Source organism: Watersipora subatra, chromosome 7 (genome assembly GCF_963576615.1).
Source record: "Watersipora subatra chromosome 7, tzWatSuba1.1, whole genome shotgun sequence".
Lineage (NCBI taxonomy): Eukaryota > Metazoa > Bryozoa > Gymnolaemata > Cheilostomatida > Watersiporidae > Watersipora > Watersipora subatra.
This window is the reverse complement of record NC_088714.1, coordinates 37,618,799-37,639,366: the sequence shown is the minus strand read 5'-3', so window position 1 is coordinate 37,639,366 and position 20,568 is coordinate 37,618,799. Positions and strand designations below refer to the sequence as shown.

General features: G+C 34.5%; 1 protein-coding gene across 2 annotated transcripts in view; it reads right to left on the bottom strand.

The window, feature by feature from the left end:
- Positions 1–20,568, bottom strand: part of LOC137399562 (regulator of telomere elongation helicase 1 homolog) — a 146,541-nt gene that overhangs the window by 9,936 nt on the left and 116,037 nt on the right. For both annotated transcript variants that reach the window (XM_068085740.1, XM_068085739.1), the window contains exons 24-25: positions 19,954–20,092; positions 10,625–10,785 (exon numbers count right to left, since the gene is read on the bottom strand). In XM_068085740.1, coding sequence (XP_067941841.1) covers positions 10,625–10,785; positions 19,954–20,092 — 300 coding nt within the window. The remainder of the gene's footprint in view (positions 1–10,624; positions 10,786–19,953; positions 20,093–20,568) is intronic.

Here is a 20,568-nt window from a genome sequence, read left to right as displayed (position 1 = left end):
GTAATAATACTACACAAACATGGTGATAGATAGTGGATGTGGTAGATGAGTAATAATATTACACAAACATGGTGATAGATAGTGGATGTAGTAGATGAGTAATAATACTACACAAACATGGTGATAGATAGTGGATGTAGTAGATGAGTAATAATATTACACAAACATGGTGATAGATAGTGTATGTAGTAGATGAGTAATAATACTACACAAACATGGTGATAGATAGTGGATGTAGTAGATGAGTAATAATATTACACAAACATGGTGATAGATAGTGGATGTAGTAGATGAGTAATAATATTACACAAACATGGTGATAGATAGTGGATGTGGTAGATGAGTAATAATACTACACAAACATGGTGATAGATAGTGGATGTAGTAGATGAGTAATAATATTACACAAACATGGTGATAGATAGTGGATGTAGTAGATGAGTAATAATACTACACAAACATGGTGATAGATAGTGTATGTAGTAGATGAGTAATAATACTACACAAACATGGTGATAGATAGTGGATGTGGTAGATGAGTAAAAATATTAGACAAACATGGTGATAGATAGTGTATGTAGTAGATGAGTAATAATATTACACAAACATGGTGATAGATAGTGGATGTAGTAGATGAGTAATAATATTACACAAACATGGTGATAGATAGTGTATGTAGTAGATGAGTAATAATACTACACAAACATGGTGATAGATAGTGGATGTGGTAGATGAGTAAAAATATTACACAAACATGGTGATAGATAGTGGATGTGGTAGATGAGTAATAATATTACACAAACATGGTGATAGATAGTGTATGTAGTAGATGAGTAATAATATTACACAAACATGGTGATAGATAGTGGATGTAGTAGATGAGTAATAATATTACACAAACATGGTGATAGATAGTGTATGTAGTAGATGAGTAATAATACTACACAAACATGGTGATAGATAGTGGATGTGGTAGATGAGTAAAAATATTACACAAACATGGTGATAGATAGTGGATGTGGTAGATGAGTAATAATATTACACAAACATGGTGATAGATAGTGTATGTAGTAGATGAGTAATAATATTACACAAACATGGTGATAGATAGTGGATGTAGTAGATGAGTAATAATATTACACAAACATGGTGATAGATAGTGTATGTGGTAGATGAGTAATAATACTACACAAACATGGTGATAGATAGTGGATGTAGTAGATGAGTAATAATATTACACAAACATGGTGATAGATAGTGTATGTGGTAGATGAGTAATAATACTACACAAACATGGTGATAGATAGTGGATGTGGTAGATGAGTAATAATACTACACAAACATGGTGATAGATAGTGGATGTGGTAGATGAGTAATAATATTACACAAACATGGTGATAGATAGTGTATGTGGTAGATGAGTAATAATATTAGACAAACATGGTGATAGATAGTGTGTGTAGTAGATGAGTAATAATATTACACAAACATGGTGATAGATAGTGGATGTAGTAGATGAGTAATAATATTACACAAACATGGTGATAGATAGTGGATGTAGTAGATGAGTAATAATATTACACAAACATGGTGATAGATAGTGTATGTAGTAGATGAGTAATAATACTACACAAACATGGTGATAGATAGTGTATGTAGTAGATGAGTAATAATATTACACAAACATGGTGATAGATAGTGGATGTAGTAGATGAGTAATAATACTACACAAACATGGTGATAGATAGTGGATGTAGTAGATGAGTAATAATATTACACAAACATGGTGATAGATAGTGTATGTAGTAGATGAGTAATAATACTACACAAACATGGTGATAGATAGTGTATGTAGTAGATGAGTAATAATATTACACAAACATGGTGATAGATAGTGGATGTAGTAGATGAGTAATAATACTACACAAACATGGTGATAAATAGTGTATGTAGTAGATGAGTAATAATACTACACAAACATGGTGATAGATAGTGTATGTAGTAGATGAGTAATAATATTACACAAACATGGTGATAGATAGTGGATGTAGTAGATGAGTAATAATACTACACAAACATGGTGATAAATAGTGTATGTAGTAGATGAGTAATAATATTACACAAACATGGTGATAGATAGTGTATGTAGTAGATGAGTAATAATACTACACAAACATGGTGATAGATAGTGGATGTGGTAGATGAGTAATAATATTAGACAAACATGGTGATAGATAGTGTATGTAGTAGATGAGTAATAATATTACACAAACATGGTGATAGATAGTGGATGTAGTAGATGAGTAATAATATTACACAAACATGGTGATAGATAGTGTATGTAGTAGATGAGTAATAATATTACACAAACATGGTGATAGATAGTGGATGTAGTAGATGAGTAATAATATTACACAAACATGGTGATAGATAGTGGATGTAGTAGATGAGTAATAATACTACACAAACATGGTGATAGATAGTGTATGTAGTAGATGAGTAATAATATTACACAAACATGGTGATAGATAGTGGATGTAGTAGATGAGTAATAATACTACACAAACATGGTGATAGATAGTGTATGTAGTAGATGAGTAATAATACTACACAAACATGGTGATAGATAGTGGATGTAGTAGATGAGTAATAATACTACACAAACATGGTGATAGATAGTGGATGTGGTAGATGAGTAATAATACTACACAAACATGGTGATAGATAGTGGATGTAGTAGATGAGTAATAATACTACACAAACATGGTGATAGATAGTGGATGTAGTAGATGAGTAATAATACTACACAAACATGGTGATAGATAGTGGATGTGGTAGATGAGTAATAATACTACACAAACATGGTGATAGATAGTGTATGTAGTAGATGAGTAATAATATTACACAAACATGGTGATAGATAGTGTATGTAGTAGATGAGTAATAATACTACACAAACATGGTGATAGATAGTGGATGTAGTAGATGAGTAATAATATTACACAAACATGGTGATAGATAGTGTATGTAGTAGATGAGTAATAATACTACACAAACATGGTGATAGATAGTGTATGTAGTAGATGAGTAATAATATTACACAAACATGGTGATAGATAGTGGATGTAGTAGATGAGTAATAATACTACACAAACATGGTGATAGATAGTGGATGTGGTAGATGAGTAATAATACTACACAAACATGGTGATAGATAGTGGATGTGGTAGATGAGTAATAATATTAGACAAACATGGTGATAGATAGTGGATGTAGTAGATGAGTAATAATATTACACAAACATGGTGATAGATAGTGTATGTAGTAGATGAGTAATAATATTACACAAACATGGTGATAGATAGTGGATGTAGTAGATGAGTAATAATACTACACAAACATGGTGATAGATAGTGTATGTAGTAGATGAGTAATAATACTACACAAACATGGTGATAGATAGTGGATGTAGTAGATGAGTAATAATACTACACAAACATGGTGATAGATAGTGGATGTAGTAGATGAGTAATAATACTACACAAACATGGTGATAGATAGTGGATGTGGTAGATGAGTAATAATACTACACAAACATGGTGATAGATAGTGTATGTAGTAGATGAGTAATAATATTACACAAACACGGTGATAGATAGTGGATGTGGTAGATGAGTAATAATACTACACAAACATGGTGATAGATAGTGTATGTAGTAGATGAGTAATAATACTACACAAACATGGTGATAGATAGTGGATGTAGTAGATGAGTAATAATACTACACAAACATGGTGATAGATAGTGGATGTAGTAGATGAGTAATAATACTACACAAACATGGTGATAGATAGTGGATGTGGTAGATGAGTAATAATACTACACAAACATGGTGATAGATAGTGTATGTAGTAGATGAGTAATAATATTACACAAACATGGTGATAGATAGTGTATGTAGTAGATGAGTAATAATACTACACAAACATGGTGATAGATAGTGGATGTAGTAGATGAGTAATAATATTACACAAACATGGTGATAGATAGTGTATGTAGTAGATGAGTAATAATACTACACAAACATGGTGATAGATAGTGTATGTAGTAGATGAGTAATAATATTACACAAACATGGTGATAGATAGTGGATGTAGTAGATGAGTAATAATACTACACAAACATGGTGATAGATAGTGGATGTGGTAGATGAGTAATAATACTACACAAACATGGTGATAGATAGTGGATGTGGTAGATGAGTAATAATATTAGACAAACATGGTGATAGATAGTGGATGTAGTAGATGAGTAATAATATTACACAAACATGGTGATAGATAGTGTATGTAGTAGATGAGTAATAATATTACACAAACATGGTGATAGATAGTGGATGTAGTAGATGAGTAATAATACTACACAAACATGGTGATAGATAGTGTATGTAGTAGATGAGTAATAATACTACACAAACATGGTGATAAATAGTGTATGTAGTAGATGAGTAATAATACTACACAAACATGGTGATAGATAGTGGATGTGGTAGATGAGTAATAATATTACAAAAACATGGTGATAGATAGCGTATGTAGTAGATGAGTAATAATACTACACAAACATGGTGATAGATAGTGGATGTGGTAGATGAGTAATAATATTAGACAAACATGGTGATAGATAGTGTATGTAGTAGATGAGTAATAATATTACACAAACATGGTGATAGATAGTGTATGTAGTAGATGAGTAATAATACTACACAAACATGGTGATAAATAGTGTATGTAGTAGATGAGTAATAATACTACACAAACATGGTGATAGATAGTGGATGTAGTAGATGAGTAATAATATTACACAAACATGGTGATAGATAGTGGATGTGGTAGATGAGTAATAATATTACACAAACATGGTGATAGATAGTGGATGTAGTAGATGAGTAATAATACTACACAAACATGGTGATAGATAGTGGATGTAGTAGATGAGTAATAATATTACACAAACTCGGTGATAGATAGTGTATGTAGTAGATGAGTAATAATACTACACAAACATGGTGATAGATAGTGGATGTGGTAGATGAGTAATAATATTACACAAACATGGTGATAGATAGTGGATGTAGTAGATGAGTAATAATACTACACAAACATGGTGATAGATAGTGGATGTAGTAGATGAGTAATAATATTACACAAACATGGTGATAGATAGTGTATGTAGTAGATGAGTAATAATACTACACAAACATGGTGATAGATAGTGGATGTAGTAGATGAGTAATAATATTACACAAACATGGTGATAGATAGTGGATGTAGTAGATGAGTAATAATATTACACAAACATGGTGATAGATAGTGGATGTGGTAGATGAGTAATAATACTACACAAACATGGTGATAGATAGTGGATGTAGTAGATGAGTAATAATATTACACAAACATGGTGATAGATAGTGGATGTAGTAGATGAGTAATAATACTACACAAACATGGTGATAGATAGTGTATGTAGTAGATGAGTAATAATACTACACAAACATGGTGATAGATAGTGGATGTGGTAGATGAGTAAAAATATTAGACAAACATGGTGATAGATAGTGTATGTAGTAGATGAGTAATAATATTACACAAACATGGTGATAGATAGTGGATGTAGTAGATGAGTAATAATATTACACAAACATGGTGATAGATAGTGTATGTAGTAGATGAGTAATAATACTACACAAACATGGTGATAGATAGTGGATGTGGTAGATGAGTAAAAATATTACACAAACATGGTGATAGATAGTGGATGTGGTAGATGAGTAATAATATTACACAAACATGGTGATAGATAGTGTATGTAGTAGATGAGTAATAATATTACACAAACATGGTGATAGATAGTGGATGTAGTAGATGAGTAATAATATTACACAAACATGGTGATAGATAGTGTATGTAGTAGATGAGTAATAATACTACACAAACATGGTGATAGATAGTGGATGTGGTAGATGAGTAAAAATATTACACAAACATGGTGATAGATAGTGGATGTGGTAGATGAGTAATAATATTACACAAACATGGTGATAGATAGTGTATGTAGTAGATGAGTAATAATATTACACAAACATGGTGATAGATAGTGGATGTAGTAGATGAGTAATAATATTACACAAACATGGTGATAGATAGTGTATGTGGTAGATGAGTAATAATACTACACAAACATGGTGATAGATAGTGGATGTAGTAGATGAGTAATAATATTACACAAACATGGTGATAGATAGTGTATGTGGTAGATGAGTAATAATACTACACAAACATGGTGATAGATAGTGGATGTGGTAGATGAGTAATAATACTACACAAACATGGTGATAGATAGTGGATGTGGTAGATGAGTAATAATATTACACAAACATGGTGATAGATAGTGTATGTGGTAGATGAGTAATAATATTAGACAAACATGGTGATAGATAGTGTGTGTAGTAGATGAGTAATAATATTACACAAACATGGTGATAGATAGTGGATGTAGTAGATGAGTAATAATATTACACAAACATGGTGATAGATAGTGGATGTAGTAGATGAGTAATAATATTACACAAACATGGTGATAGATAGTGTATGTAGTAGATGAGTAATAATACTACACAAACATGGTGATAGATAGTGTATGTAGTAGATGAGTAATAATATTACACAAACATGGTGATAGATAGTGGATGTAGTAGATGAGTAATAATACTACACAAACATGGTGATAGATAGTGGATGTAGTAGATGAGTAATAATATTACACAAACATGGTGATAGATAGTGTATGTAGTAGATGAGTAATAATACTACACAAACATGGTGATAGATAGTGTATGTAGTAGATGAGTAATAATATTACACAAACATGGTGATAGATAGTGGATGTAGTAGATGAGTAATAATACTACACAAACATGGTGATAAATAGTGTATGTAGTAGATGAGTAATAATACTACACAAACATGGTGATAGATAGTGTATGTAGTAGATGAGTAATAATATTACACAAACATGGTGATAAATAGTGTATGTAGTAGATGAGTAATAATATTACACAAACATGGTGATAGATAGTGTATGTAGTAGATGAGTAATAATACTACACAAACATGGTGATAGATAGTGGATGTGGTAGATGAGTAATAATATTAGACAAACATGGTGATAGATAGTGTATGTAGTAGATGAGTAATAATATTACACAAACATGGTGATAGATAGTGGATGTAGTAGATGAGTAATAATATTACACAAACATGGTGATAGATAGTGTATGTAGTAGATGAGTAATAATATTACACAAACATGGTGATAGATAGTGGATGTAGTAGATGAGTAATAATACTACACAAACATGGTGATAGATAGTGGATGTAGTAGATGAGTAATAATACTACACAAACATGGTGATAGATAGTGGATGTGGTAGATGAGTAATAATACTACACAAACATGGTGATAGATAGTGTATGTAGTAGATGAGTAATAATACTACACAAACATGGTGATAGATAGTGGATGTAGTAGATGAGTAATAATACTACACAAACATGGTGATAGATAGTGGATGTAGTAGATGAGTAATAATACTACACAAACATGGTGATAGATAGTGGATGTGGTAGATGAGTAATAATACTACACAAACATGGTGATAGATAGTGTATGTAGTAGATGAGTAATAATATTACACAAACATGGTGATAGATAGTGTATGTAGTAGATGAGTAATAATACTACACAAACATGGTGATAGATAGTGGATGTAGTAGATGAGTAATAATATTACACAAACATGGTGATAGATAGTGTATGTAGTAGATGAGTAATAATACTACACAAACATGGTGATAGATAGTGTATGTAGTAGATGAGTAATAATATTACACAAACATGGTGATAGATAGTGGATGTAGTAGATGAGTAATAATACTACACAAACATGGTGATAGATAGTGGATGTGGTAGATGAGTAATAATACTACACAAACATGGTGATAGATAGTGGATGTAGTAGATGAGTAATAATACTACACAAACATGGTGATAGATAGTGGATGTGGTAGATGAGTAATAATACTACACAAACATGGTGATAGATAGTGTATGTAGTAGATGAGTAATAATATTACACAAACATGGTGATAGATAATGTATGTAGTAGATGAGTAATAATACTACACAAACATGGTGATAGATAGTGGATGTAGTAGATGAGTAATAATACTACACAAACATGGTGATAGATAGTGGATGTAGTAGATGAGTAATAATATTACACAAACATGGTGATAGATAGTGTATGTAGTAGATGAGTAATAATACTACACAAACATGGTGATAGATAGTGGATGTGGTAGATGAGCAATAATATTACACAAACATGGTGATAGATAGTGGATGTGGTAGATGAGTAATAATATTACACAAACATGGTGATAGATAGTGGATGTAGTAGATGAGTAATAATATTACACAAACATGGTGATAGATAGTGTATGTGGTAGATGAGTAATAATACTACACAAACATGGTGATAGATAGTGGATGTGGTAGATGAGTAATAATATTACACAAACATGGTGATAGATAGTGGATGTAGTAGATGAGTAATAATATTACACAAACATGGTGATAGATAGTGTATGTAGTAGATGAGTAATAATACTACACAAACATGGTGATAGATAGTGTATGTAGTAGATGAGTAATAATATTACACAAACATGGTGATAGATAGTGGATGTAGTAGATGAGTAATAATACTACACAAACATGGTGATAGATAGTGGATGTGGTAGATGAGTAATAATATTACACAAACATGGTGATAGATAGTGGATGTGGTAGATGAGTAATAATATTAGACAAACATGGTGATAGATAGTGGATGTGGTAGATGAGTAATAATATTACATAAACATGGTGATAGATAGTGGATGTAGTAGATGAGTAATAATATTAGACAAACATGGTGATAGATAGTGTATGTAGTAGATGAGTAATAATATTACACAAACATGGTGATAGATAGTGTATGTAGTAGATGAGTAATAATATTACACAAACATGGTGATAGATAGTGGATGTAGTAGATGAGTAATAATACTACACAAACATGGTGATAGATAGTGTATGTAGTAGATGAGTAATAATATTAGTGTTTTTTCCATCTAAATATGGGGCGAAATATAACAGAAAACCGACAAACATGGTCAAAATAGTTGGAATATATACCGCATGTAGATTCCTAATGCCAAAAATAGAACGAAACATTTAATTTTTGCATTATGATGATATTTCTAGAGTTAAATAGTCTAATGTGAAAGCGCTAAGTAGATAATGCACTTTTATAAAATCTCAATAAGGGGATTTCATACTGACATACAGTATGGGAAATACCATTTCACACTGACTGACAGTATGGGAAATACCATTTCACACTGACATACAGTATGGGAAATATTATTTCACACTGATATACAGTATGGGAAATATTATTTCACACTGACAGACGTTATGAGAAATATCATTTCACATGACATACAGTATGGGAAATATCATTTCACACTGACAGACAGTATGGGAAATACCATTTCACACTGACATACAGTATGGGAAATATCATTTTTGCAAAGAGTAAACTGCACGAGCCTAATTCAGTACCGTAACTTGTAATGTTCGTTTTGAACTTTTAATGATAAAAATCACACTTCAATAGAGGTTCAAATATTTATTTTCTAACAAATCAAACACAAATGAAGTAGTAAAAATATAAGATTTAAAGATACAGAATACGTTAGAAACAATAGATTTTCACTTGTTTAGTGAAAACTTGAATCCAGCAATCTTTAAAATTAGGGTTAAAAAAGACATTGATATAAAAGTATGCAAGTATAAAAGTATGCAAGTGTATAAGTATACAAGTATATATAAGATAATAAGTATACAAGTATATATAAGTTAATAAATATACAAGTATATATAAGTTGATAAATATACAAGTATATATAAGTTAATAAGTATACAAGTATATATAAGATAATAAGTATACAAGTATATATAAGTTAATAAGTATACAAGTATATATAAGTTAATAAGTATACAAGTATATATAAGTTGATAAATATACAAGTATATATAAGTTGATAAATATACAAGTATATATAAGTTGATAAATATACAAGTATATATAAGTTGATAAATATACAAGTATATATAAGATAATAAGTATACAAGTATGTAAAGTACAAGTTTCGTGGACAGGGATGAAGTACAACTGAGCCTTTTCCCTACCGAATTTAGCAATAATAAAAAAATTATTGATTTCACACCTTGTAACTAGAAATGTTAATGATACAGGCTTGTTCTTTGCACTATTACCTAACAAGTACTTGATGAGCTATGAATGCCAAGATGCCAAGTTACCAAGTTGCCTACAATTGACAATACCAACAATCCACTGCACAACTACATACTCTTTCAAAAAAAAAATCTTTTACGCAGAATTTTCCTTTTGCTATTCCAAAAGTTCAAGACCAACATTTGTAGATTTTCTACCTTTGACACAGAAGATGACTGAGTATCCAAGGGACAGTCATACATGCTTGCTGCAGAACTAAACTGTGCTGATGTCGGAAGAGATCCAACACAGGTCGACTCACTTTCGATAAGCCTGTCATATTCAGTAAGGTCAGCACTCCGCAATGCCCCTCGCAACTCTGTGAGACAACGAGTAATCGCTCAACAATATACAGAAACATAACAGAGCTAACCAACTAGAGCTATATAACTAACTAGAGCTATACAACTAACTATGGCTATACAACAAACTATAGCTATACAACAAACTATAGCTATACAACTAACTATAGCTATACAACTAACTATAGCTATATAACTAACTATAGCTATAAAACTAACTATAGCTATACAACTAACTATAGCTATACAACTAACTATAGCTATACAACTAACTATAGCTAAATAACTAAATATAGCTAAATAACTAACTATAGCTATATTACTAACTAGTCAATAGCTAGATGTGACGTTAAGACACCAATATAAGCATTTACTGCTCACTTGGTAAAAAACATCAGCAACTTTTTATTGTTTTATTGTAAGCAGTATAATAATGGTGCAAAAAACCAAAATGTTCCAGTGCCCAAATCTTCACAATTCCTTGAGTTTTTTGCTTGCAAAAGTTTGATACTATAACTAACTTTTTTTAGTACTGTATATTTGTTACAATTTTATGAAAATGTTATGATGGATTCCGAAGTAAATTGTGTGACGGTAAAAGGTGCAGTTTTTAAAAGGTGCAGTGAGGAAAAGGCTGATGATAGATGATAAAGAGCTTTGTGCGGTGAGGAAAAGGCTGATGATAGATGACAGATAGTTTTGTGCGGTGAGGAAAAGGCTGATGATAGATAGCTTTGTGCGGGGAGGAAAAGGCTGATGATAGGTGATATATAGCTTTGTACGGTGAGGAAAAGGCTGATGATAGATGATAGGTAGCTTTGTGCGGTGAGGAAAAGGCTGATGATGGATGATAAAGAGCTTTGTGCGGTGAGGAAAAGGCTGATGATAGATGATAGATAGCTTTGTGCGGTGAGGAAAAGGCTGATGATAGATGATAGATAGCTTTGTGCGGGGAGGAAAAGGCTGATGATAGGTGATATATAGCTTTGTGCAGTGAGGAAAAAGCTGATGATAGATAGCTTTGAGCGGTGAGAAAAAGGCTGATGATAAATGATAGATAGCTTGGTGCGGTGAGGAAAAGGCTGATGATAGATAGCTTTATGCGATGAGGAAAAGGCTGATGATAAGTGATATATAGCTTTGTGCGATGAGGAAAAGGCTGATGATAGCTTTGTGCGGTGAGAAAAAGGCTGATGATAGGTGATATATAGCTTTGTGCAGTGAGAAAAAGGCTGATGATAGATAATAGGTAGCTTTGTGCGGTGAGGAAAAAGCTGATGATAGGTGATATATAGCTTTGTGCGGTGAAGAAAAAGCTGATGATAGATGAAAGGTAGCTTTGTGCAGTGAGGAAAAGACTGATGATAGATAGCTTTGTGCGGTGAAGAAAAGGCGGATAATAAATAGCTTTGAGCGGTGAGAAAAAGGCTGATGATAGATGATAGATAGCTTTGTGCGGTGAAGAAAAGGCTGATGATAGATGATAGGTAGCTTTATGCGGTGAGGAAAAGGATGATGATAGGTGATATATAGCTTTGTGCGGTGAGGAAAAGGCTGATGATAGATGATAAATAGCTTTGTGCGGTGAGGAAAAGGCTGATGATAAGTGATATACAGCTTTGTGCGGTGAGGAAAAGGCTGATGATAGGTAGCTTTTGTTGTAATGCTATTAGTACAAGTGCGAGTTATCTTCTCATGTGTATGTTTTCATTAAGAGTAGAGAACTCTTGCATTTAACGAGCACATTATATTCATGTCTGGGGATGACCATGCGTTTTTTGGTTAAATACAAAATTAAAGAAAAACGATCTTATATCGCTCTCGTTATAATCCAAGCCATCCTCTCCATCTGTGTAATACAACATGGTGGCAGTGGTCTAAACTTGTTCCTGGGTGTCATGCAAAGTGTTTTGCCTCCACATGGCTTAGATCTGAGGGCTGATGATCTCTCTGGAGAGTGGAGAAAATGGTCCAGATCATTTGAAGATTATTTGCTGGCCATAGATTTGGTGGCAACAAGCAAGGCTGCAGAAAAAAGGAAGCTTGCCTTGTTCAGACATGTGGGAGGTGAAGATGTAAGGGAAGTATATTCACAGCTGGAATTTACAACTGACCCTGATGAAAATGGTCTGATTCATGAGATAGAAGGAACAGAGGGGAGGAAGTTGAATGACGTGTTAAAGAAATTTCAAGATTATTGCAACCCAAGGTGCGGAACTATAGTGAATAGATTTCAATTCCACGGCTGCACTCAGTCAGGTTAGTCATGTGATGTATATCTTATGAGGCTGAAGAGGCTAGCTGAAGGGTGTCAGTTTGAAACACAGAGGGATTTACTCATCAGAGATAAACTACTCTTTGTAATAGATGATGTGAAGCTTCGTGATAAGCTAATGAGAGAGCCTGATGAGAAGCTCACTTTAGAGTACGTTGTCAAGGCAATTCGAGTGCAAGAAATGGCAGTCAAGTTAAAAAATGTGACTGCCACCCCACAGCAAGAAAAGCAAGAAATCAAGGATGGAAATATTGAGGTAGTAAGGAGTGAAAGGAAAAGCAAACCAGCAATAAAAACAGTTGGTGGAGGCTTTTGTGGCAGATGTGGAAGGAATCATAGCAAGCAAGTAAGGTGCCCCGCTATGGGTCACAAATGCAGAAACTGTGATAAATTTAACCACTGCCAGACAGTGCAAAGAGCAGAAATAAATGCTCTAAAAGAAGATGAAACTGAGGTTCAGGAGGTTTATTTAGGGGAAATAAACCTAATGGAATCCATCAACACAGGAGCATGACAATCTACAGCCAAAGTAGACACAAGCTTGAAGAAGGGGCAAACAGCCAGCTCTAAATTGGACACTGGGGCTGCACTAAGTGTTTGTGGACCAAATCACTTCAAAGGGAGATTGGAGCCTTCAACTAAAAGATTATACGGGGCAGGTAAAACACAGTTAAATTGCTTAGGGGTTATAAGATGCCGCATCAAAGCTGGTAAATTTGCCACAAAAGAAGATATATATGTAGTTGAGAATCAACAGACACCATTGCTGAGCAGAAAAGCCTGTGAAACACTACAGTTAATATCAGTGGATGTTGACAGATGTGAAGTGAGTGATGTGAATGTGGAACAGCAGCTGTTCAAGGGTCTAGGAAAAGTGAAGAGTGAACATTCCATCACACTAAAGGAAGATGCCATACCTTTTGCCATACACGTCCCTAGACCAATAGCATTCCTGCTAAAGAAACAAGCAGAGCAAGCATTAGATGAGATGGTGAAGGATGGAGTCATCACGCCAATTACTGAAGCAACACCCTGGGTTGCACCAATGGTCGTTGTACCAAAAAATGGCCAAGACAAAGTTAGAATTTGTACAGACTTCACCCAACTCAACAAATATGTGATGAGGGAAATTCATCCAATGGCCACTGTGGAGAGCAGTCTTGCTAGTCTGGGAAATAGTGTAAAGTTTTCAAAAATTGATGCTAACAGTGGATTTTTTCAGATACCACTCAGTCAAGAGTAAAAAAAGTTGACTACTTTTTTACTCATAAGGGAAGATACATGTATGAAAGACTTCCCCAAGGCCTTTGTAGTGCCCTGGAAATATTTTCAGCAGAAATGAATAGAATGCTGAATGGGATTGAAGGAGTGATAGTTCATATGGACAATGTGTGTGTATTTGGAGAAACGGAAGAGAAACTTGACAAAAGTTTGGAGCTGGTCCTGGCCGCAATCAAGACGGCGGGTATGACACTGAACAAATCAAAATGTAAGTTTGGTCAAAAAAGTGTGAAGTTTCTTGGGTATATCATCTCCAAGGAGGGTATAAGCGCTGGACCGCGAATACAAGGAATACAAGACTTTCCCACACCCACTTTCGTGACGGCTGTAAGAAGTTTCCTTGGTCTTGCAAATCAATATGCACGCTTCTCAGAGAAGCTGGCTGAGAAGAGGGCTTTGCTGAAGACAGGTATTGAATGGCACTGGGGTTATGCGCAGGAGAGTGCATTTCAAGAAGTCAAAGAGCTGTTCAGCAAACCAAGCATCCTTGCTCCATACAGTACAGAAAAGCCCACATTTGTGACCACAGACGCCAGCAATCAAGGACTAGGAGCTACTCTGAGTCAACTTCAAGGTGATGGCACTCGTAAGCTAGTGGCGGCTGCTAGTAGATCCCTTAGTGAAACTGAGCAACGTTATGCAGCAATAGAAAAGGAGGCGCTAAGAGTGTGCTGGGCAATGGAGAAATTTTCTCATTATGTCTTAGGAATGAAAGATGTAATGATTGAAACAGATCACAAAGCCCTCATTCCATTGTTCGGTAATCAGTTTCTAGATAAGCTGCCTCCCAGAATTCAAGGCTTTAAATTGCGACTACAGAGATTCTACTATGACATAAAATATGTGAGTGGAACTGAACAAGGCAGCGGATGCACTATCACGATATAACACTAGAGAACCAGAACAGAGTGATATAGTACGAGTAGAAGTGATTGAGAGCTACGTACGAGAGAGTGTGCATTGGAATGGAAGCTGCGACAGATTGGAGAAATTCAAAATGGAACAAAGGGAAGATGAAACTTTGAGACAGGTTATTCATTATGTTGAACAGGGTTGGCCTGTTTACCTTTCATCCATGGACACAATCCTGAGGCCGTACTTTGAAAGGCGAGGACTACTTACTATGAACAAGGGACTGCTGATGCTAGGCATGAGATTGGTGGTTCCCCTATCCCAGAGAAGTCAGGTTCTTGAAGATATACACAAGGGACATTTAGGCATTACTAAATGCCAAGCAAGGGCTAGAAACAGTTTGTGGTGGCCGTCTATGGCAAAGGCAATAGAGGTACAGATAACTAATTGTGAAGTGTGTAAGAGAGAATTGAATATAACATACGAACCCCTGAGACCTTCCGCTACCCCTGATCGCCCTTGGCAAATGTTAGGCACTGACTTGTTTCAACTAGAGAGAAACAACTACCTGATAGTGACAGATTATTATTCAAGATACCCTGAGATAGCTTTACTAGGTAGATATACTACATCAAAGAATGTCATATCCCACATAAAAAGTATGTTTTCCCGGCACGGTATTCCAGATTGTTTAGTGTCTGACAACGGACCACAGTATTCATCTGAGGACTTTCAGATATTAGCAAAAGCATATGGATTCACCCATGTCACAAGTAGCCCGAAGTATGCTCGCGGCAATGGTGCAGCTGAGAGAGCGGTTGCAACAGTAAAATCCTTGCTCAGCAAGGAGAAAGATCCATACATAGCTCTCCTTGCCTACAGAGCATCACCACAGTTAGGAGTATACTCTCCCGCTGAATTGCTTATGGGACGGATGCTGAATACAACTTTGGCAGTACATCCTGATAGTCTAATGCCAAAGCTACCCGATCATGAGAAGTTTAAAGCCAAGAATGAGCTTTACAAAGAGAGAATGAAGATGAACCACGATATCAATCCTAAGGTAAAAGATCTTCCAGCAGTGTGTGGTGGAGATAGTGTTATGGTGAGAGATAGTAGCCAGGAGGGCACAGTAGTCAGAGCTAACCAAGATGGCGATCGAAAGGTTATCATAGAGGGATATAATGGTCAGCACTTGGTACGGAACAGGTCAGCAATAATCTCAGTTAATGACTCTAATGTAAATGCGGAAAGACGCGGAGCTAATGTCAGATCAGCTATGACGGCAACCCCGAGGATGAGTATGCGACTCAGGCAACAGCCAGATAAATATGAGGCATAAGCTTAAGACTATGGTAACTACCATACTGCGACATGCTGCTACATCATATCGCTGAACAACAAACTACGAACTCTAGACAATCACTATTGCATATTATTACATACCTTATCTTGACAAATATTCTTGTTGTTTACTTGCGTTGCATTTACTCATACAAATTTACGATAGCTTATGTGGTTGTCACAGGTTTTATGTGCCAATTTATCTTAGTAGATCATTATATAGATATGCCAGCTTTTGAGCTTGTGAAGGGATGTTGTAATGATATTAGTACAAGCGCGAGTTATCCTCTCACGTGTATGTTTTCATTAAGAGTAGAGAACTCTTGCATTTAACGAGCGCATTATATTCATGTCTGGGGATGACCATGCGTTTTTCGGTTAAAAACAAAATTAAAGAAAAACGATCTTATATCGCTCTCGTTATAATTCAAGCCATCCTCTCCATCTGTGTAATACAACAGCTTTGTGCGGTGAGGAAAAGACTGATGATAGATGGCTTTGTGCGGTGAGGAAAAGGCTGATGATAGATAGCTTTGAGTGGTGAGAAAAAGGCTGATGATAGATGATAGATAGATTTGTGCGGTGAGGAAAAGGCTGATGATAGATAATAGGTGGCTTTGTGCAGTGAGGAAAAGGCTGATGATAGATATTAGGTAGCTTTATGCGGTGAGGAAAAGGCTGATGATAGATGATAGATAGCTTTGTGCGGAGAGGAAAAGTCTGATGCTAGATAGCTTTGCTAGGTTTGTTGTGAGTAGTTTCTTACTCTCATCCAAATCATTTCATGAAAACTGCCGACTCTATTTTTGATATATAATTCATACATAATCGTTTTTGTTAATTGACATTGTCTGAGGTGATTTAAATATTTTATTGCGCATTGCAATATGTTAAACTTGGTTTATTTTGCATTAAATTAATGTCAAAGAGAAGTAAGATAGAGACTTGTTAAATTAAGACACTCATTCTACTCTCGACTTTTAATATAAGAATGCAGATAAAATCTACATTAACTGCAACTGCTTATTTGGCTGAATATACAAGAATGCATGAAAATAAGGCAGCGGAAGACTTTAGCGCCTAACTAGAAAAACACAGAGACATTTGCTTGTAGTGCGGACTTCTCTAGTCCGAGAACTGTTAAATAGAGACTATTGCAATAGAGTACTGTAATTGTACTGACAGATCAAACCTACTTTCTGTTGTTATAGTACTACAATTTCAGCTTCGCTACCAAATTTGAAAGCACTTAGCTGGATGAAAAGTTTTTCAACAACACCTAAGATTTTCCATTTTTCAATGCCTTCATGGCCTCTCATAGCTAGAAATGGTAAAAGACAAAAACTCCCGAAACCCTGTTACAGTCAAACTCAACTTACCATCATCATAGGATCATCAGCGTACAACATGAGAATTTTTTAAAATACAATGTCAATATTTCTAAAAAAAATTGCAGTTTTGTGAGCAAAAATAAAAAATCTAGTACAAATTAATAATAAAATGCAAAAATAGTAAAACATTTAAATATTTATCTCATTTAAACAAACACCTTTTCGCTGAATTACCGTAAAAAATTTATTTGAACACCGCTTTTATTTGAACGTCACCTCCATTGGACAGCCACTATTATTAGAGAAGGGTTGAGAATAGCGCGCCATACTTTAATTGAACGCCACTTCGACATTCTGTGATTTTTACGAAACCATTATAGAAAATGATCAGCAGAAGCGTCCACAAAATTGTATTAATAATGACTCGGTTACATTCATAACAATTAGTTCTTTTGTGGTTGCTTTTTGTATTGAAGTCCGTTTTTCAACTCCAAAGCTAACGGCTTTTTCTTGTAAACGTTGAAACCAATGCCCTAGAAATAATTAATAACTGTATCAAGCTAATAGTAGTTCCTTGTTTAATGCAGGCTTGATAGTTCGGCGAATGTGAAAAGCAGTTTACAATTACAATGGAATCTGTACTACTATTTTCAGACTATTACTAGTGCTAAGTGAGCATGTGTCTAAAATTTGGTCATTATTTTTGCGAAAAGTTTTTCAAATAGCTACCCGTAAGTTTTGCTCTATTAAAATTTTTTAGACACTAGTATCGACTAGTTCAACAGTGCAGAAAAAGTGAGGCCAGAAGACACTGTAGAAGGTATTAGACAGCCAGAAGAATATGAAATAGTTTTAAACAAGAGCGACAATCATAACGCAACGTGCCGAGCAAACAATGCAAGTGTTTATGTTTCAAAAACGTTAATTTTTTTCTGCATGTATTATAAATATGGTTTGTTTATTGTTCTTGAATATATACGTATGTTTCTAGCATTCGATATATTATTATTATATAACTTATAAACTTGCAGATTTATAGCATATTATTTGATAGCATCCTTGCAATTACAATAGACTAATACTCATAACTTCTCTTCTACTGTACATGGAAAGCCAGTTTGCACTCATTGATATGTCGCAAACATATCAATGAGTGCTATAAGCTTTTACGCAACATTGTTGAATATAATTATAAAAGAAAAATCCGCCTTCCACTTTCGAATGAAATAAAATTAAAAGCTCCAACAAACTGCAAGGCTATAAGATGATCATAGGTTAATTGCAAGCAATAGATATCAACTGATAGAGATATTCTCAGCTTCCCCATGCATATTTATGTAAAGATCTTTGATAAGTCAGCAGATCTATTGCATCCAAAAGGGATTAATGTGACTCCTCTCGAAGAAAAGTGCAAATATAGGCGACATTCGCTTCACCCGTAAAAAAGTTAAATTTATGTTCAATAAATTTTGACGAGCCATTTGAAAAATACAACAACAGCCTCTATTTGAACTGCCACCTTCATTTGACCGCTGCTATTGCGAAAGGATTGAAAAATAGAGCGCCATGCGCTCAAATTGAGGTTTTAAGGTATATACATGTAACGAAACCAGAAAACAATTTTTTTAACCACATAACAGAATACTAGAAGATGAAAAAATGGTAAAAGAAGCAGAGATAGAACTTAGTAGCTCATAAATGGAAAGACTGCTTCTTACTCACAGACCAAAAAGCACTTCATTATGCAATCTAAACCTCAGATGTTCTATATTTAGATTGGTTATGTAATAAGAACGGAAGAAAAGTGATATCAATGACGCAAACATAAATGATGCTCTAAAGAGGAATGAAAAATAAGCTCGGGTGAGGTGTTAGCCTTCAACCAACAATATTAATATTTAATGAAGGGAATTTGTAAGTATGCAAACATTGCAGGCGCCCGAGTGCATTTCAGCAGTCAGTGTTGAATGGAAGATTGGCTCAGAATGAATATTTAATGCAAGGATTGACAATGCAATCAAAAGATAAAAGAACAATCCAGAGGAAGGCTTACCGTTGTATAAGTCAAAGAAGAAAAAAGATAATTAAAATCAATAACTCACTCTCGAGGAACGTTCTGGAATTTTCTATTACAGTTTTGTGTATGGCGAGGACCAATTCAGCGACGCTCCCTTGGTTCTTATACGCAAGCAAGGCAATCTTCACCTGTTTGTTCTGTTCCGGGCTGAGACTCTTCTTGCACTAAACACACGCAGACTTTCAGGTTATCTCATTGATGCTAAGCCTCTTCAACCCAACTAATGATTTTACATAAATAGAGAATAGACAGGTGAACACTAACAGTGCAGAAATGTTCATGCATTGCGCATGCACAACCTATGCAATACTTGTAGCATTTATGTATAAAATGGTTTAGATTGTGCGGGGTAAGAAGCTAGAGAGTAATTCCTTACAAGAACTAAGCATAAATGAGCCCTGCTTCCTAAAAACATATTTCTACTACATAAATGTTAAAATTTTTCAATTATAATAAATAATCAACTCATAGCGTGCATTTGTGACCCAAAGACCGAGTTTCACTGTGAACATGTGACGGAAATCTTCTCGTTACTTCTCATTAAAAATGAATAAAACTTCCATAAATAACTGAATAGCGAGGGTTGCATAAACTGAATAGCGAGGGTTGCATAAACTGAATAGCGAGGGTTGCATAAACT